The 21535-nt window shown below is 47.0% G+C and overlaps 1 protein-coding gene across 1 annotated transcript in view; it reads left to right on the top strand.

Moving 5' to 3' along the window:
• The window catches only part of LOC138526450 (cell cycle control protein 50C-like), a 218930-nt gene extending 205118 nt beyond the window's left edge, over positions 1-13812 (top strand). The window contains exons 6-7 of the mRNA XM_069637212.1: positions 7414-7623; positions 13356-13812. Of these exons, the coding sequence (XP_069493313.1) occupies positions 7414-7623; positions 13356-13555 (410 nt within the window). The 3' untranslated portion in view covers positions 13556-13812. The remainder of the gene's footprint in view (positions 1-7413; positions 7624-13355) is intronic.
• Positions 13813-21535: the final 7723 nt, after the last annotated feature.

Genomic DNA, 21535 nt, shown 5'->3' with positions numbered 1-21535 from the left:
GCTGGGGGGTGGGGGTGGTGGGAGACATGGGTTGGACATGAGTGGGGGCCTGGTGGAGGCTGCCCCTGGTTGCTGGGGGGTGGGGGTGCAAGGGGACATGAGTGGGGGCCTGGTGGAGGCTGCCCCTGCACTGCTGGGGGGTGGGGGTGGTGGGAGACATGGGTGGGGGCCTGGTGGAGGCTGCCCCTGCACTGCTGGGGGGTGGGGGTGGTGGGAGACATGGGTGGGGGCCTGGTGGAGGCCTCCCCTGCACTGCTGGGGGGTGGGGGTGGTGGGAGACATGGGTGGGGGCCTGGTGGAGGGTGCCCCTGCACTGCTGGGGGTGGGGGGGGGTGGGAGACATGGGTGGGGGCCTGGTGGAGGCTGCCCCTGGTGGCTGGGGGTGGGGGTGCAAGGGGACATGAGTGGGGGCCTGGTGGAGGCTGCCCCTGCACTGCTGGGGGGTTGGGGTGGTGGGAGACATGGGTGGGGGCCTGGTGGAGGCTGCCCCTGCACTGCTGGGGGGTGGGGGTGGTGGGAGACATGGGTGGGGGCCTGGTGGAGGCTGCCCCTGCACTGCTGGGGGGTGGGGGTGGTGGGAGACATGGGTGGGGGCCTGGTGGAGGGTGCCCCTGGTGGCTGGGGGGTGGGGGTGGTGGGAGACATGGGTTGGACATGGGTGGGGGCCTGGTGGAGGCTGCCCCTGGTTGCTGGGGGGTGGGTGTGCAAGGGGACATGAGTGGGGGCCTGGTGGAGGCTGCCCCTGCACTGCTGGGGGGTGGGGGTGGTGGGAGACATGGGTGGGGGCCTGGTGGAGGCTGCCCCTGCACTGCTGGGGGGTGGGGGTGGTGGGAGACATGGGTGGGGGCCTGGTGGAGGCTGCCCCTGCACTGCTGGGGGGTGGAGGTGGTGGGAGACCTGGGTGGGGGCCTGGTGGAGGCTGCCCCTGCACTGCTGGGGGGTGGGGGTGGTGGGAGACATGGGTGGGGGCCTGGTGGAGGGTGCCCCTGGTGGCTGGGGGGTGGGGGTGGTGGGAGACATGGGTTGGACATGGGTGGGGGCCTGGTGGAGGCTGCCCCTGGTTGCTGGGGGGTGGGTGTGCAAGGGGACATGAGTGGGGGCCTGGTGGAGGCTGCCCCTGCACTGCTGGGGGGTGGGGGTGGTGGGAGACATGGGTGGGGGCCTGGTGGAGGCTGCCCCTGCACTGCTGGGGGGTGGGGGTGGTGGGAGACATGGGTGGGGGCCTGGTGGAGGCTGCCCCTGCACTGCTGGGGGGTGGAGGTGGTGGGAGACCTGGGTGGGGGCCTGGTGGAGGCTGCCCCTGGTGGCTGGGGGGTGGGGGTGGTGGGAGACATGGGTTGGACATGGGTGGGGGCCTGGTGGAGGCTGCCCCTGCACTGCTGGGTGGTGGGGGTGGTGGGAGACATGGGTGGGGGCCTGGTGGAGGCTGCCCCTGCACTGCTGGGGGGTGGGGGTGGTGGGAGACATGGGTGGGGGCCTGGTGGAGGGTGCCCCTGGTGGCTGGGGGTGGTGGTAGACATGGGTTGGACATGGGTGGGGGCCTGGTGGAGGCTGCCCCTGGTTGCTGGGGGGTGGGGGTGCAAGGGGACATGAGTGGGGGCCTGGTGGAGGCTGCCCCTGCACTGCTGGGGGGTGGGGGTGGTGGGAGACATGGGTGGGGCCCTGGTGGAGGCTGCCCCTGCACTGCTGGGGGGTGGGGGTGGTGGGAGACATGGGTGGGGGCCTGGTGGAGGCTGCCCCTGCACTGCTGGGGGGTGGGGGTGGTGGGAGACATGGGTGGGGGCCTGGTGGAGGGTGCCCCTGCACTGCTGGGGGTGGGGGGGTGGGAGACATGGGTGGGGGCCTGGTGGAGGCTGCCCCTGCACTGCTGGGGGGTGGGGGTGGGGGGAGACATGGGTGGGGGCCTGGTGGAGGCTGCCCCTGCACTGCTGGGGGGTGGGGGTGGTGGGAGACATGGGTGGGGGCCTGGTGGAGGCTGCCCCTGCACTGCTGGGGAGTGGGGGTGGTGGGAGACATGGGTGGGGGCCTGGTGGAGGCTGCCCCTGCACTGCTGGGGGGTGGGGGTGGTGGGAGACATGGGTGGGGGCCTGGTGGAGGCTGCCCCTGGTTGCTGGGGGGTGGGGTGCAAGGGGACATGAGTGGGGGCCTGGTGGAGGCTGCCCCTGCACTGCTGGGGGGTGGGGGTGGTGGGAGACATGGGTGGGGGCCTGGTGGAGGCTGCCCCTGCACTGCTGGGGGGTGGGGGTGGTGGGAGACATGGGTGGGGGCCTGGTGGAGGCTGCCCCTGCACTGCTGGGGGGTGGGGGTGGTGGGAGACATGGGTGGGGGCCTGGTGGAGGCTGCCCCTGGTTGCTGGGGGGTGGGGGTGCAAGGGGACATGAGCAGGTGTGCAGGGTAGTCCCCTGTTTTGTGGGCTGCTTGCAGGGGCCGTGGAGGGTGTACAGGGAACACCTGTGAGGACCCACCCAGCCTAATCGCGTGTGTAACTTCCCACTCACCCCTGTAATACACGTACCCAGCCAAATCGCGTGTGATAATTCCCGCGCACCCCTGTAATACACGTCCCTGGCCAAATCGCGTGTGATGATTCCCGCGCACCCCTGTTATACACGTACCCAGACAAATCGCGTGTAGAACTTCCCGTGTACCCCTGTAATACACGTACCCAGCCAAATCGCGTTTGATAATTCCCGCGTACCCCTGTAATACACGTGCCCTGGCTAATCGTGTGTGAGACTTCACGCGTACCCCTGTAATACACGTACCCTGGGCAATCGCGTGTAAAACTGCCCGCGTACCCCTGTAATACACGTACTCTGGCTAATCGCGTGTAAAACTTCCCCCGTACCCCTGATATGAACGTTACCCGCTTTGCGTTCCTTGTTTGGCAGCCCTGTAAACTGGTCCAGGGTTAGCGCAGCCCTTTGCGATGATTTAGCGATTTTGATGGCTTTTCCTTGCGCGAGGGCGTTCTTGGGGGCGTTACTGGCGCTGCTGCAGGGTCGCTGCGATACTCTGCGCCACGGCTGGTTTGGGAGCCTAAAATCCATGAATACGCTGTGCGCGGAAATCGGTTTTAGCGCACGTGCCTGGCGCAGACAATCGCACACGGACACTCTGCGCCAGCCGCTTGCGACACTTTTCTGCGAAATTCTATGAATTACCCTGTTTGTTTCCTAGTCTGCTCATGCTCTCTATCCCCTCTCCTATCACCACCTGATTTCTCTCCTCTCTAGAATCCATTTCCTGGTCTTACCTCCCTCTCTTTCTCTTGTTTCATCTGTCCAACTCCCTCCTGATCTCTCTCGTCACCACAGTACTCTATTCTCGAGTATCCTCCACTCTCCTGCCTCTCTCTCTCTCTCTCTCTCTCCTTCTCTCTCTCTCTCTCTCTCTCATCGCTCTCGTTCTCTCCCTCCTACTCTGATTAACGGTCCTGCCCTCACTCCAAAACTACCTTCAATCACTCTTTCACTCACTCATAGACGAACTGCCAAATTGGTACCCCCAACACCATCACCACCTTACTGTTGTTTTTCGACAAATACTCCAAAGGTCTCCTCTATGTCCTCTGCCACCTACTGCACACTCCTCTCTTGTCGCTTGGTCTTCCTCCAATCTCACCCTAACACCTCTCACTGTAGACTGACTTTTCTGGCTTTGTCTAGCCCTCCCCTTCCTACCTGGTCTCTTGTAGGGACTGTGTAGCTCTCTGCTACTTATAACCACACCACGACTACTCCCCTACTACTCTGTAGCATGCCTGGGCAGTGTGTAGTGGGAGTTTGGTCTCCCATTCGGCTTCTGAATGGGGAAGTCTATCACATTCCCATTTGGGTAACCCGTCTCTTTTACCTGTTCCTGGCTGGGTCTTGTCCATTGGGCCAAGGTGCATTGTGGCACTTGTAGTTATCTGGATGGTGCTGCCTCCCTACACCCATTACCCATCCCAGGGGTCTGATGCGGCTGGGGCATGCTGTTAATTAAAGTCTCTTACAACCCACCTAAAAGAGAAAAGAAAGAAACCTGGACAGGACAGAGGCTGACAGGCAGTTGGTTGGGGAAGGAGGTACCAATATTCATGCATTCATGCAGACGAGGGAGCTGGCGACCAGGGTCTCCCTCAGCTCCCAATACCAGCTCTGGTTATCCAATCATATTATCGATGTAAATACGCCTATTTAAAAATAGAGTGCAAAAAATATCAGAAATTATGATAACACCAAAGACAATGCGCTGATCCCGACAATATTATTTGATTTTAATGTCATCCAAGCAATCAATGTTAGTTTGACATTGCTGTACTAACAAAACAAAACTGTGCCCTAACCAAGCCACCACGTGTTTCACCCTTTTGCAGTCTTTTTCAAGGCTTTACATTGGCAAGTACATGGATACCTAAGTATTCAATAATTCATCAATTATCATATCCTTGGCCAGTTTGCATTTGCCTGAGGCTGGCAAGATAGTGTGGGCTGTTGTAGCCACCACCTCTACGTTTGGGTGCATCACAGCATGCCATAAATTCATAACTCATAGGGGGTCATTACGACCCAGGCGCTAATTGCGCCAACTTTACCACCATGGTGTAAACTATGTTTACACCATGGTGGATGGCGGATTTACCGCCCCATTCCAAGGTGAGTGGGGCGGTAAATCCCCATTTCCCATTTTCCCTTCCCCATTCCCATTTTTGCCCCATAGGGCATAATGGGAGTGGGGAAGGCGCTAATGACGCCACCGTAAATTACGGTGGCGTAATTAGCATCATGGCAGGTTAGCGCCTTGGATTTTAACGGCTGCTAAGAGCAGCCGTTAAAATCAGAATAGGCGTTAAGGGTTAACGACGGCGTTAATCCTTAACGCCTGGGTCGTAATGAGGCCCATAGTGCTAATGTTTGGCGGATGACTCACCAGTACCATTACTGATGGTTGATTCATACGGTATGGCTATAGTCCGTGATTTCCATGGACCGGTGAATATACTGAGTCTGTTTTGGATGATCAAAACCGATATATTTTCTGATTTTTGATTATATATATGTTCCTGCATGAGGTTTCAATTGCGTATCATTGTGCAATGTGAAGTGTCATCAATAAGGAGTGCCTCTGCTGAAATCGGCGTCGCGCGTGCTACAGACGGGACGGTGATGTTCACCGGCCCATGGAAACCACAGACTATAGCCATACTATATGAATCAACCATCAAATAATGGTACTGGAGAGCAACCCACCAAATATTAGCACTTTGATGTATGAATTTATGACAAGCTGTGAAATCTAACTGCTTATACACCCAAACGTACAAGTTGTGCAACAATATCCCACACTATCTTGCCACCCTAAGGTAAACCTAAACTGGCCAAAGGATATGATAATTGATGAATCATTGGATACTTTTGTATGCATGTATTTGCCAATGTAAAGCCTTGAAAAAAGACTGCAAATGGTCGAAACGTGTTGGCTTGATTAGGGCACAGTATGTGTTCTTTAGTGTAACAATGTCACACTAACATTGATTGTTTGGATAACTTTAAAATCAAATAATATTGTTGGGATCAGCTCAGTATCTTTGGTGTTATCTCCATTTCTATTATCTGTAACCAAGAGGTTGTTGGGGCACCACCTCTTGAACACCGAAGCATGCAGTGGCCTATAAGTATCAAAAATATAAGAAAACTATTTTTACACCCAGGTGCGAGACACTTGGTTTTTCCTAAACAGTATTTTGTGTAAAATAAAATATATTTTTTTTAAATTTAGTTTGAAAAAAAAATCTTTAGATTGTGATAAGCAACAATATTATGACTGGTTACCATTCTAAAGTGAAGGAGTTGGATGGGGGTTTGGGTAAGGGAAGTAGTGATAAGAGGAGCTCGCAGTTGTGTGAAGGGGTAGGGTGGGGGACAGGAATGGATAGGAAGATGGGTTCGGAGGGTTCGGGGGTGCCCCCCGTTATAATACATTAGACACATTTAAGAATAATAGGTGTGGGAAATGAGTTCTGTATACTGGTTAACTAGTCTTTTCATGCCATAAAAGTCCAACATGACAGAGAAACAATACACAATGTAAATGTCTAAACGTTATTTTTCTCAACATTATTAGTGTTTCATTTGTTATGTTAAAATCTGTTTTCCAGTAATATAATGACCTATAACCCTGCTCTGGCCCCTGGTGTTCTCGACTCCCATGACAGGGTCATACTCCTAACTTTTTTACATACATTTATCTTTTATTCATTTAATTAGTCACTTGTTAGGCACTTATACAATTAGCCACACTGTTTCAAAACACCCACAGCGAAAACAGGTTTGGGATAGGGGACGGTAGACAATGAATTACAGCGAGGATAAATAATTGAATTAATAGTACCAACAAATAATGAGCGTAAAGCGAAGGGGAGATGAACCTACTATGCTTTGTGATTGTTCAGAACGTGCAAGTGCAGAGGGGGGAGAGGGGAGGAATAGGTGCTTTGATGCTCATGGAGAAGTGCTCAGGATAAGTGCTAAGAGGAGAAGAACGTAAGTGCAACCACCTGTGGGTAAGTGCAGCAGAATGACAGCAGCTGGGATGAAAGATGTGGGGGATCAAGGCCCCGAGGACAGATAAGGGCCCTGCACATCCATCACGCTGCTATGAAATTAGCTGGGAAAAGAGGGGGTGAAGGAAGAGGTAAACAGAAAGATCTTGAGGTTTTTTCAGAACATAAGGAGGTCTTGCTCAAAACGCAGAAGGAGAAGGAGGCTGTTCTACAGGAGGGAGCCAGCCGAGAAAAGTGATCGCCCACAAGCTCTCTGTTTAGCAAAGCGCTTAACCCGCAGGGAGTTGGCGCCAGAGGAACGGAGGAGTCTAGAAGGAGAGCATTTGGTCAGGAAGCATTGAAGATAGAGTGGTCCCCGGCCCCAGAAAGCCTTGTCTATGATACAGAGGGATTTGAATTTAATCTGTGCTGAGACCAGGAGCCAGTGGAGGCTTTGTAGGGCAGGAGAGATACAGCCCCTGGGCTTGAGGCCAAGGATAAGTCTTGCTGCCCTATTCCGGGTTAGCTGGAGGGGTCGCAGGGTGGGGGAATGAAGATTAAGAAGGATGCTATTGCCGTAGTCTAGCCTGGAGATAACCAGAGCACGGGTAACATTCAGTCTCTGGGGTAAGGTGTGGAAGGGTAGAGTCCCTTTGAGAAAGAAATCAATATTTGGAGAATTGCCAATATAGTCCACCAAAGCGCCACATCCCACCCACTACCAGTGCCACGCGGTTTAATTCTTTTCATTCCTGTCAGAAAAGTAATGTGCATGAACATCATGTAGTGGAGAAATCATAAATGCACCATTTCAGAAAGGGCCAAAACAAGTTAAGCATCTCCTGCTCATTCTCCTATGTTCTTTGTTTTTTCTCTTTTGCTCAAAGGCACACGTCCGCCTCCCTACTGGCAGAAAGCAGTCTATTCGCTCGATGAAACAGACCCCGAGAATAATGGTTACAAAAACGATGACCTCATCATCTGGATGCGGGTCGCAGCCTTCCCCACTTTCCGAAAGCTCTACAGACGCCTGAGTCGCGCTGGTATTTTTGTGGATGGGCTTCCACCTGGAAATTACAGCTACAACATTGCGTATAGTATCCTTTTCATTTTTACAGAACATCCATTGGGGTACTGCTGGGTGGTAATGATTGCCTCTGGCTCTCTTTCTCCTTGCAGGTGCTGTTTTGTGTTTACTAAAACCCATCTATCCCTCCAAATCTAAGCTAAGGAAATGGCTCAGTGAGTTAAGCGTTTGCACCAGACATTTACGCTAAGCCTGCAGGGCGCAAGGTCCACTTGTTTTAGAGTACACTCAGCACTTCACCCTTCCGAGGTCAATACATTGAATCCCATTACATTAGCTTATGTGTAGCACCTGTCCTTACAGCAGTTGATAGCAGGGGGAACCTGAGAATTGCACTAAACATTATGGAAACACTTGTGTATAGGCGCCTTGTAAATGTCCAATAAATAAATAAATAAATAAATACAATTTAGAAAATACTCAAATGTGCATTGGGTTTTAAGAAAATGTGATTGTCTGACCGGCAGGGGTCTGGATTGTTGGGGTAGCCAGTGTTCTTATTTTCAAAACCCTCCCACCAAAATGGGAGTAGTATTTTCTATGTTTTCATCATGGCTCATGCAGGGGTTAAAATAAGAAAACACATAAACGCCTCCCCTGCTAGGGAGGCCACGCAGAGGGAAGTGATCATGTTATTATTATTTAAAACCCACCCCCTCCTACATTTGACAGAGAAATAAGACTATGCAGTGGTCGGATTTCAAAGGCCAATTGGGCCAAATATAGGTGTGCAGGGAAGTAAGGGACAATGTTCACATTTTTGCCAGTCAAGTTCCAGGAAATTCTCTGATGCCAGTCCAAAAGCACAAATTGACATGAACTTTGCATACCTACTTAAACATACTTATTTGTCAGTACTTCACGTCACCTGAATTCTGACGCAAAAAGAACACTGATTTCTTTATTTTTTCCCCCACCCCTTTTAACCCCTTATCCCTCCCGTAACACCTGTAATTCGATTAGTTTATTTCGGCAGAATTCGGTCGAAGTAAAGTACTTCGTCAGAATTCCTATCGAAAAAAATGACTGAATACGACATATCTAAGGCAAGCTCCACTAAAACTTTTCCTTTGAACTGATGAGTACAATTGAAGAATAAAGTGTTAATGGTCTGTGACTGGTCTTAGTGCATAAAGGTTGCTTCACGAGAGATGTGGCGGCCATGGAATGATGCTCTATCCATAATAGTGCATTGGATGCAATGTGCTTCAACATGGGGCCCGATTCATGGAAATGAGAACAGAAATCCTGCAAGGGCCATGCGCCGAGAAGGACACTCTGCGAGTCTGCACGTAAAAAGAAAAATGCGCGCCCCTGCGTATTCATGGAATTGACAGCGCAAAGTAACCGGATTCCCAAGTCGCATCCGGAACGCCCCCGACATGCCCAAATGCAAAGCATAAACAGTCAGAACAGCTATCTTTACCCACTCCTCCTGAAGCAAATAAATGCACCCTTCAAACATTGCATGGGGTCCCCTGTAATCAGGTCAGTGACTCAGGGACCGTGCTCAGGGTCGCCCGTAACTGTATCCGGCACTCGACAACATGCGTATAAATAATTGTAACAGGAAATCTGCATACAAACCCCTGTAAAACGTTCCTGCACCCCGCTACACTGCTTATAAGCACCCTTAAGATACATCAGAACCCTGATTAAGTACAAGCACCCCGAAATCCGACATGCAACCCCACCTGCGCACTGCAAACCCTACGCGCAAATCGACTTATGCCTACCTTCGGGTGGCAGATCTTATGAAGGACTTGCATGGCCATTTCCCAGCCAAGATGTTGCGCGATCGAATCCATGAATACGTATCATGCCGCGCAATAGTGGTTGTGCAAGGGACTGCATTCGCAGAGTTTTTCACAGATTCGTCACCATTTTTGTTGTTCCGTCCCCTTCCCAGCACTCTGATGTAGCCATGCCCACGCTCTGCTTGGAGTCTCACCCAAGGCCCTCGACGCCTCGCACATACGTGCCGAGCCAGTGCTATCTCCACGCAAGCCCAGGAAAAGTACTGTGCATTTGGTTCCATGAATCGACAAAGGCGGATTTTCACGCAGTTGCACGCGAAAGTACCCTATTTTCCATGCAGATATTACCATTAATCAGGACCATGGTGTCTAAAGGCCAACACTCCAGTTCTGTTCCATTCAAAGACACATTTCCATACACCGAAAAGTTCAAATGTAGATGCAAATGAACGAGAAAAAAAATAAGTAGGCGGATTTAGGGATTAGTGATCTGCTGACTTTGGAAAGGACAAAACTTAAAGGGCAGCGCAAGACAAAACATATTTATTTCTTTGTGGCTGTACCTTACAACTCTTCCTCTGCTGCAAACTGTCAAGGCCTTCTTTAAAAACATTGCAAATTCATGCACAGTAAATGCTGTCTTTAAATATTTTGTATAAATCCAAATTATTCTATGTGTTCTGGGTACTAGCAACATTTTAAATGTGACAGTTATAATTCACAGACAACTTCTGCCAGGTATAGTCGGCCAGAATGGAACCACTCTTCAAGAACAAGCGGGAATGCTCCCACACACCACTGCAGTACTTTTTAAAAATAAAATAGTTCCCCTCTGGGATTTCAGAAGTAGCCCATGAGAAATCATGGCAGTAGGGGAATGGAAAAGAGATACATTACTTAATGAATGATGCTTACTGATGAGTCTTTCTGGCAGATCCATGTCCAATGGTGGGCATGTTTTCCCTTTTGCAAGCCGACTTGTTTTTATGGTAATTGTTTTGAGGAACAGCGGATGGGGGTCCCGAATATCCTTTTTTCCCTCTCTTTCAAACCTCTGTGTTTGGAAATGTTTATTGTGAGCTCTTTTCCAATCAGTTCCCTATATCTTTTCCCTTCTTAGTTGACTTTTGGTCCTTGATATTTTTCTGTAATGTCAACCTTCGGACTGGTCGGCCTTCAGCTTTCTCGTACTAGGCCCTTTCTCTTTAGGAAGCTCGCCTTTGCACTTGCTACCTTTGTTTGTACAGTGATCTGGATGTCTATTCTCGTACAGGTTGGCATTGCTCTGCATGAAGTTCATTCTGTCTCCAGTCAGTTTCTGCTTACCAAATCAGAATAGTCTTTACAAATAGCAAAAGCTTTCCTTTGCATCATTCTATGAGTGAATTAATGAATCAGTCAATCAGACTGGGAACTCGCGGTCTAGCCATCGTATGTGCTATTGAACGTCTCCATGCGATCCACAGGTATTCTAGGTCAGAAAAGGAAGATTTTCATTTGTTTTGAGCCCTGTGGTTATTGGTTCTGGAGGAAGATAAATGCTATATGGATCAAGTTCCCCACCATGGTTTGTTAGTAGACTTTTTTTTAACATTGGGTCACATGGTGACCGAAAAGGACAAAGCAGATAATTAGTTGTTATTAAAGCTGATAAAAGCTCTTGGGATGAAACCTCTTTTTCTCTGCTCATCTTTTTAATTGATTTGCCGATAAACACATTTGCCCTACATCTCACTGTGTGATATGCAAACCATGTTGATGGTTTACAGCATCAAAAAATACCTTACAATTTATGAAGGGCACCTCTCTGCAACTTCTGACTCACCAGATCGGGTGGAATACAATTCCCTGGAGACAATTAGCCCAGATTCAATCCTAGTTTCAGACACTCAGAAGGATCTCTCCTAGACCACATACCACACTTGCATACAGGATCTGAAGATCCCCGGAGCAGTGCTGCGGCTACATCGTACAACCTGGACCTTGGAGTCAACCTCAAACAGGCAGGGTTTGGATGCGCTGGTGTAGGGTGCTGATCTGAAGCTGCTGTGCTCCTGTGTCACTGTCACATGATATCCGTGCTCTGGCAGAATTGCTATATTGGCGGGCACAGTTTTCTTCCCCTACGTGCAATTCGCCACTTTTGAGAGAGTGTGCATTCAATCTGCAGCAAGCTGTGGGAGGAACCCCTGCTTATGAACCAGTGGTCTGGAACGCAAGGTACTCCACCTCGGCTACTGGCATTGTGGGGCTGAGCAGGGGACAGAGCTGCCTGACAGTTCCGGAGTTACAAGCACCAACACCCCACATTTCTTTTCTTAGTGGGAGCATTTTGAAGGTACATATCTAGGATCTTTGGCGAGTACACCCAGTGGAAAGGAGGTTGACAGTGACTGAGGCTGTGATTACTCAAAGATTCTGGGTAGAGAACATGGAGGAGACAGAGGAGCACGGGGCAGAGCCAATCATTAATGTGAATCCACCAACAAATGCATTGGATGAGCAACTCCATAACCTTCACTGAACAGGACACTGAACAGGATCACCCCCCAAAGAAATGTTTTAAACTCAGAAGAAGACATTTTCTAAATGTTTCACTATCAAACTAAACGGCATGAAAAAAGAAAAATAGAAATTGGAGAAAATCTTGAAGGAAAAATAACTTGAGATCAGTCAGATTTTCCTACCATCAGCAGTTAGTTTCAGCAGTGCAGAAATCATCAGAGGCAAGAAAGTTCACTGATCCATATGCTTAGAATCCTCACAAGATGGCAAAAAGGAAATATTTAAGATCATCCCAGAACTCAAAGACCCGACATCTGGTAACGCAATCCCAAATACAACTCAGGCAAGTCTGAGACCAGATTTCTGCACAGGCTTGATGTGGCCAACTTTGCACCAGACCTGCAGATGAACTGGTCTGCTGTTAAATCTCATTTACCAGTTTAATGGTACCCACTACAGAGTGTCATTTGTTTCTGACTTTGAGAACATTCAGACATGTAATTGCTCATTTTACTATAGCCAGTAAGATAGCTCAGTGGGTTGAGCGGTCACTGCTGCAATGTGTGTGTGTGAACTGCAGGTTGCAGGTTTGAATCCCAGCAAGGCCAACTCAGCCTTTCATCCATCTGAGGTCGATAAATGAGTTCCAATGCAGGCAGGGTGATACTGTATGTATATTTGTTCTATATAAAGGGCTTAAGTGTAAGTGCTATATAATAACACATCATTATCATTTGGCCTTGGATGTCTGCTTGCACTCACAGTAGTTTGGTAATATGGGCCTATACACACTGATAATAACTATAGATATGGTGGTACATTGTTGTATGAAATGTATATCACATTGATGATACCGTAACCATATTTTTCGCTGTGTACTTAGGGACAATACTATGTGATGCCACTTCCTGTATTGTCAAGTGGTAAAAGGTTGTGTTTCATTTCTTCCTGTGATGTCACTTCAGGGTGGGGTCAAATGACATCACTTCCTGTGATGTCATCAGAGTTCAAGGTCGTGTGATGTCAGTTCCGCTACCCCTGGCATTTTGGTAAAATGACGTCCCTGTGCGTAGAGTAAATATTGTATCATTGTTGGTTGTGTCCTTGAACATTATGTTTCAAAATAATGCCTATGCTAACGCACATGCAGGTCAAAGGCTCTGGTCTGCCAAACAACTACCCCCAGCGTAAATGTGAGCACACACCACTCCTGGCCTGATTTACACAGCAAACCGAGTTCTATGAGACCCCTTCTGCTCCCTCTGAACACCCCACTTGCTTTCAGGGCCCAAAACACCTATCAATATAATATGGTAGAAGACAGATTATAATTTGGGCCAGCCATATAAAATGAGTGCATAACTGTCGCTTGTGGGTGGTGTCTAATGCAAGTAAAGGAGGAATTCCTTGTACACTATATTACATGAATCTGAATATGCTAAACAGCAGTCCGTTTACTGTTTCTTAACTTAAAGCACAGATTTTGCCATTTCACGCTTCAGAGGGAAAAAACGCGTTATTTTGTCGACCATGACGTGGTGCGGAGGAAGGAATATGTTCCTTGGGATCGCCTACACCGCAACTGGAGCGGTGACCATTGTTACGGCGTTCATCATGCTGGCCATTCACTTGAAACTTCGCAAGAAGCAGACATATTTTCAACAGTCGCATCAGAGTTAATAGAGCGGAGATCCCAGAGTGCAACAGTACCTCCTATTTGTAAGAAAAATTGGTGTAATCCTGTTTGCACCATGTTTTCCCACTCTGTGGACAAAGATTTCCCTCGGTACTGCATGTGCCTTGAACTCCAGGCAAGCAAGCACAATTGCAGTCCTTTTCATTGACTCTGCATCTTCATAATGTCTTACAGTGACCCTACCCCTCCTACTTTTTTTAAACAGTTTAATAAGAAATTCAGCTATATATATATATATATATATATATATATATATATATATATATATATATATATATATATATATATATATATATATATATATTATAGTGCAGGAGTCATCACAGTATCGGTAAGGTGCGTGACATGAGTCATAGGTAATCCGAAAATTCTATTGCTAATAACTTTAACTGCATGAGTGACTTTGCTGATATTTTACAAAACAAAACGTTTTCATGGACCTCCCAGACTGGAAATTGTTAGAAAGATTCATTAAAAAATTAAAAAGTTATTAAGAAAGCAAAAAAAACACTATTTTCATCTATTCCCATTCATTTTTCCAAAGAGGAAAACGTCCAAAATGTATCAAGCCGAAGTGCAAAACCCACTGGAGGGAATTGGACCAAATCAGAAATAACTTGGGCACAAAGCATTGACTTAATTTCTGGGACAGGTTTGGGTCATTCCATCCAGATGTTTTGAAAATATTTAATGGGGGAGGGAGTGCCCTCTGTTCCCAAAAACATAGCTATAGCTCTGATGGTGCTTTGCAGGAGAAAGGCTTTACAGAAATTAAAACTGCCACCTTTTTGTGCTCAATTTAAGCGATTACCGGGGTAGTACCGGGGTAATGTGAAAAACAGAAGTGCTTAAAAGCTATTTGGAGGAGGACAATTGATGAATTTGCATCAGGCTAGAGGTGGGCAGGTGGAAAGAGGATTCCATGTGAAATTGGAGTTTTGGGGGTGGTCTGAGGAGCCAGTTACAGTTTGGACGTTTTTGTATTATCGGGGGAATGCTTGGGGAATCTTGCGAGATTCCCACAGTAATAATGCAAGACATCCTCGCAAAAGAAAATGCATCACACAAACACAAGAGTGAAAGCGGTTAATGGGAGAGGGACAGGGAGGCAATGAGCAGCTGAGGTGAGTGGGGGACCATGGAACAAGGTGGGGGGAACTTGGAGAGTGCCTGCGAGGACTGAGAGAGTTTTAGATTTGCATACATTTTCAGATTATCAGTAGTATTTACCACAAGGGCATTTCAAAGCATAAATGACATTTTTTGTGTTGCAGGTGTTCGCAAAGTCACGCATCTTGATTTTCTTCCCTGTTATACATAACCACTGATGATGGCATACAAAAGAGGGGGGAATTTTAGAGATACATTAGTGAAAGCAGATTGATTACAGAAACCTAGACAACAAGTTCTACACAAACAGAAGACGGGCACATTCCCATGCTTAAATTGCCAGCACTGCTCCAATATCATCAAAAGAGACAATATCAGACACTCCAATACAGGGAAGAAAATCAAGCTGTGTGACTTTGCCACCTGCAACACAAAAAAATTCATTTACACTTTGAAATGCCCTTGTGGTAAATACTACGTAGGCCAGGCAACCAGACATGAGAAGGATCGCTGGATGGAGCACAAATCGAATATTAGGATGGAGAACGGGAAGTCTCCAGTGTTCCACCATTTCAAGGAAGCAAGACACACGGTAGCTCAAATGAGAAGCGTCATCCTGGAGGTTGTGCATCCGTTACCAAGGGGAGGCGATCTAATGAAAAAACAGTCACAAAGGGAATTGTTCTGGATTCACAACTTGAATTCCATTAACCCACTGGGAATGAATGAGGAGTTCTTCCTGGGCCCTTACTTATAAACACAACCTAGATAACAAATATACCAGGCAGAGAACATTCATGAGGGGGAGTCACCATACTTCTCAATTCGATCCCTCACCCATATGTACAGGAGCCCACAATGGCTCATCGATATAGGGCAGTTTGATTTTGTATATTTAGACATGTGAATAACACCCCCCCCGGGGGCTTTTAGGTTCCATAACCTGCTGAAAATGGTATCACAATATATTTGAGGTTGGGCATTCCGGAACAAGCCAGGAATGGGATATTAACATTGGCCTTTGTGGATAGAGTCCGTGGGCAACTAGTGCCCCTGAACTTGCTGTTATATACTGATATAGGTACAGTGGATAAATTGAAAACGTATTGCCTAGTCTATTCTAGGCATCAACTTAGATGTTTTAAGGGTGATGTTGTGATCATCATTTGACTTTTTAGGCACACATTCTTCTAGTTTGCATGTGGGTAAACTGGTATCCATTATCAATTTGAACGTATTGTTGCAACAGTAGTGAACTGAACTGCAGAGAATTTATTTTGTAGTTATAGATTGAGGTTTGTAAAATCTAATATCTGCAACTCGTAGAAACAGGTACTTTGTACATAGTGATTATATTGTTCTAATGAACACAACTCTGTATAGTAAATACAGTGCATGTATGCAAGAGAGAGTCAGGCACAAGGTCTGTGTCAGTATGAACTTTAAGCGCAAATAATCTACCTCATCTCTGATACCAACATAGGAAGTGGGTTAGTTATACGTGGGTTACATTTTTGCGCTACATTAGATGAGCGCATTGGACGCTCACCATGGCAACGGGACGCTATCTATCCGGCACGCAACATGGCGACATCATTGCGTTATATAAACAACGTGGTTGCACAGCAACCAACACTAACTAGTGAAACCGGAACCCACTTCGGCCCTCAGAAGGAGCACGGTGCAGACAGTGATCGTGCTACAATACGGACAGGGTATGTCCACTCTTGTGGACAGGGTATGTCCACAAGAGTGTATTATTCGCTCCCTCAAACATCTCTATACTACTATAAGGCCTTAATACGGGTGATCCTTTGTTGGCAGATATTCGATCTGGAGGCAATAAAAAACGAGGGATACATTAAACCCGTTAGTACAGATTTGTTAGACGCACAAGCACAAGAAGCAAGGTCAGACGTTAAAGTAAGTGTATGACATTGGGCCTCATTACGAGGTTGGAGGTAGCCATGGCGCTATCAGCGCCATGGCTTCCTCCAAAATCGTTCCGACTCCGGTCTGGTGGATGAAGCAATTACTGGTCCATTTCAAGGTCGGAGAGACCGGTAATTCCCCATTCACCAGAGCCATTCCCCATTCCCATTTGAGCCCACATAGGGCTCAATGGGAAGGGGCAAGGCGGCAATAACGGTACCGCAAATTGCGGTACCATTCTTGACCCCGGTATCCCTTTGCGGGTCCCGTCCTTAATGCCTGGTAAAACCAGGCGTTAAGGGAGGACCCGCAAAGGGAACTCATAGAAGGGCAGTAAGGGATTACCGGCACCGATGCCCTTACCAGTGCCGGGAATCCATTACCGCCCACCTCGTAATAAGGCCCATTGTCAACTCTTCTCCACTAATCCGGCAATACTGACAGAATAAATACATCTTTATTTTTTAAATTTAGACGTTCAGTACTCCATCTTTTTGGGGGTCTAAAATGACATGAGAAGAGCCATTGCAAATTAACTACAATAGATGAACAAAGTGACGAGGTGAGAATAGACATTTCCCTATTTTTTAAATTCCAACCCGACAAAAAGTGCAAGCCAGTGACATTACCCACTTACCTTGCAGCATCACTTGAAGGCTTCTGGCAACAGAGAAACAAGTTACCTACTATGCTCTTGACAACAGGAGGAGATGGAGGTGATTAATTTGGCTTGTTCGAATTTACATGCTAAGTTTATGTAAGTACAAAGATTTAGCGAACATTATGGCTCCCTGAAACATATTTTCAATCATGTTACAGACTATGAAGTTTGTGTAACCCCATGATGAAGAGCGCAAAGCTCGAAACGCGTTGGACATTTTATTAAAAAGAAAAAAGAAGAACACCGAAATACAAAGGGCCTCATTACGACCCTTTGCGGAACGGGTTAAATGGCGCCGTAAAAGGCTGCGGCGCCGTTCAACCCGTTCCGCCACATTATGAGGTCCCCTCGCGGGACACGTTAAGCACGCCCGGGAAAACCAGGCGTGCATACCGGGTCCCGCGAGGGGAAGAGGGTGCAAACAACGGGCCATCTCGTAATGGCCGTTGTTGACTCCCTCTCCCATTCCCATTCAGCCTTATGGGGGCTGAAATGTGAATGGGGATGAACCGTGTCCGTGTCCTCGAGTGAGGAATTACCGGGCCATCCGAACTCGGAATGGTCCGGTAAGTCCTCATTCCGAGGACACGGACACGGATGCGGTTTTGCCTGCAGACATGCCGCAAATAGCGGCATGGCTACCGGCATACCTCGTAATGAGGCCCAAAGTCTCAAGATTTGTTGCTTATAAAATGTTGATTTGATCTACATATTATATGTTATGCAATCAAGACCCAGTAATACATAAACTCTGAAACTTCCCCCTTTTTTTAATAAATATCTTGTTAATAGATACAACTCATTCAATTCTATACATAATTCTTGTCTCTTTCAGCCAGTTACAGTGTGCAGGTGATGGGAGTTCCCCCATTAAGGGAACTTTATAGTGTATTTGCCGAGCCATAATAATGCCACACATTGATTATTGTAATGCCCTGCTTGGGGGAGCCAGTAAAAACTGCATACAGAAACTTCAGGTCCTTCAAAACGATGCTGTCTGTATTGTAAAAGCATCTCTAAAAAGGAGCATATAACTTCGTCCAGGAGGGAACTTCATTGGCTCCCTGTTGCCTGGAGGATTACTTTCAGGATTTTGACTCTGACACATAAATGCCTCTATGGGCTTGGCCCCATTTGCCTGAAGACTTGCCTCACCCGGCAAACACAGGGTAGGACTACCAGATCAAGCAACACCAATCGTCTTGTCTGCCCTAGGATTAAGAGAAGCCAAGGCAAATGTTGCTCTTTTCCGGTCACAGCCACTCTTGCTTGGAATGATCTCCCAGCCGAGATGCACATAGAGGAGAGCCTGCTAATCTTTCGAAAAAGGCTCAAGACCCTTTTATTTAAATAAGTAAATCCGCCGCCGCCGCCCAATGACCACTTCTTGCCCAGAACTCTCTCTTAGTGTAGCCCCTTGGGTGCTTTTGTCCTTGTCTGTGGTCTGGTTCTTGTCTGCAACAAAACCCTTGAAATTTAGCACTCACATTTGAAGCAAGCCCACTTTAACTTTGCGCCCCTGTTGCACAGTGTATGACCACAATGATGGCATCATTGATGACATCACTGATGACATCAATGATGAAGGCCATGGCTAGTGGTTCCCAAAGAAACATATTGGCACAACATGTACAATGGCCCAAAGAAACTATAGTATAACAAATCCTTGATATTGTGTGATGCCATCATTGTGGTCATTTGCTGTGCAACAGGGGGCGCAAAGTTAAGGTGGACTTGCTTCAAATGAGAGTACTGAATTTCAAGTGTTTTGTTGTGTTAAATCTGATGACCTTACCTCCCTCTTAACAAAGATATATATATATATATATATATATATATATATATATATATATATATATATATATATATATATATATATATATATCAAGTGGGGAAGGGTGGTAATGGGTCTGCTGAGCCGAGACAAGGCGTAAGAGGATGGGCTCGGGGAGGTAGGTATGGGGTGACCCATAGATTATAAAAAAGAAGACAATCATTATATATCAATGGTGAAAATGCCACAGCCAAACTGTCCACTGTCAAAATGGTGGAGCTGAAACTACATAGAACCATCCTATTTTGCAAAGCTGTAGGTGCTCTGAAGGTGAAATTATATCTTTTGCACCCACTGAGAGTGTAGAGTCACATGCCTGTGTACAGTCTTGCATGTACACTCTCCTATGTGTATTAAAAGGGAATATGTCAATATGGAAATTTCAACGTCATTACTCTTCCCCTAGGACTATGGCTTATTCGGTGATTGGGGGAGGGGAACATGTTTTTGCCATATCAGTCTATTGTCATAAAACAGATTCTTGTATGTTGTCTGATATTATTAAAAGGTGTGTTGATTTGAACATATGAATGGTGATCATGTTTTGGAATGCTAATAAACATGTATATAAAAGGAATACGAGATAATGGCTGCATTCCTGGTCTTCTTGCCCTACGTGGTCAAGGGTTGTTTATGTGGCTCATCCTGTCGCGAGAGACAGGATATCAGTCCATATCACCATGCGTGCAATAGGACTGGGTATTGTACTCCTTCCACATGCACATGTGAATTCATTGGTTGGAAATTGTATCCTAATCAGAGAATTGGCATACTCAGTAAGCCAGTTTAAAAACAAAAACACGGTGTGTTGTATAATCTGCAGATGGGTGTCGTTCTGGCAAATGGATAGTTTTGTGGCTTTGGATGTGTTTTTGTGTGGTGTCATTTCGGAATTTTGGTGTATGATTCGCGTTTTTGCAGTCGTTTGAGTGGATCTATGTATGGTTTAGGTATTTCACAAATGTTTGTGTCTATGTTGCACTGTAGAAATGGCACATTTCATTTTATAAGGCACTATCTTCGCATGACATGGTACTATGATCATTTTCCGGTTATTGCTATTGTTTGCTCATGTCTTGAAGATACTCATTTCATATGCCATGAATTGCTTCCATATGAACAGGTACTCTGGCCACATACAAAGTATTGTCATCAGCGCGCTTGTTATTCCTGCCACACATCAGATGTTTGCCGCATATGCTTGGGAACTCCCAACATATGTCATGTTAAAATGTCACTCTTATTCACATAGCACTTAAACGGTGTGCATTTCTCCCTTTTTTTTTTAGACGTATGTTCCGTAGCAGAGGGGCTTGAACCGAGGACGGACAACCCCATTTGCATAATGTTCCTAAGGAAATACGTGCTAGTAGCCAATTCGAGGAGCATACGTAGCCATTGTAATTGTCATTGGTAAGGCAGGGTCTCAGGAATGGCATACATTGAACTGGATACACTTCTCTCCCTATTTTCCATGAAGAATCCATCCCTAAATGTTCTGAAATTCCCTAAAACTGGGAGGTTTCCTGTAGCAGATGGACATCCATCACACAGGTAGTGCAACAATGTGCATTGGCTGTGTCTCTAGTATGCCAGGTAGTCACACTAAATGCCAAACAATGCCACCCATGCTCTGCTGTGGAGATTATTGAGGTCACACCTGGGTTGTGAGGTCCCTGTATCGTCTGGAATCTATGTCAAAGTCAAGCACATGCACTAAACTTAAGGCAGGGGTTTGCAACCTTTGGCTCACCAGATGTTTTGCACTGCAACTCCCATCATCCCTAGCCAGCATAGTCAATAGCCAGACATCATGGGAATTGTATTCCAAAACATCTGCATAGCCAAAGGTTGCAGACCCCTACCTTAAGGTGTCCAGCATCAGCCTCTGTCCCTGACTCCAACATGGCCCTATTCCTTTGTGCCAACATATAACGTGGGCCTATTTTCATGGGTTATTATTAGTGCGTTCCGCTGGTGCGGCCTAGAAGTAGAGGCGGGGTCATGGTTTCTGTGTTGATGGGAACCATCATCAACTATTGCCATGACATTTATAAGCAATGCATGGAATTAAAGTTTTAGTTAAGCATTCGTAGACAAGTTTAAACACACACTAAGCATCGACAGAAAGGTAAAAACTTAAACCGGGATTGGATGCGATGGTACGTATATTCACATTTAGTTTTTCATGATGGTTGAATTGTGAGATGTTCCAGCCAGGCATAAACCAATATGACCATAGAGAGATGCATGCAAGGTCAGTCGCTATCACATTCGCCTATCTCAGAGCAACTGACTGCAGCTATGGGCTCTGCATTGTGTCAAAAGTACATGCATTACTTGCCATTACAATCACAATGTTGCGAAATTACCTTACTTCTGTGGCATTGATCTATCTATCTATCTATCTATCTATCTATCTATCTA

This window comes from Ambystoma mexicanum, chromosome 7p (genome assembly GCF_040938575.1).
Source record: "Ambystoma mexicanum isolate Mex_15411 chromosome 7p, UKY_AmexF1_1, whole genome shotgun sequence".
Lineage (NCBI taxonomy): Eukaryota > Metazoa > Chordata > Amphibia > Caudata > Ambystomatidae > Ambystoma > Ambystoma mexicanum.
This window is presented reverse-complemented; position numbering and strand designations above follow the sequence as displayed.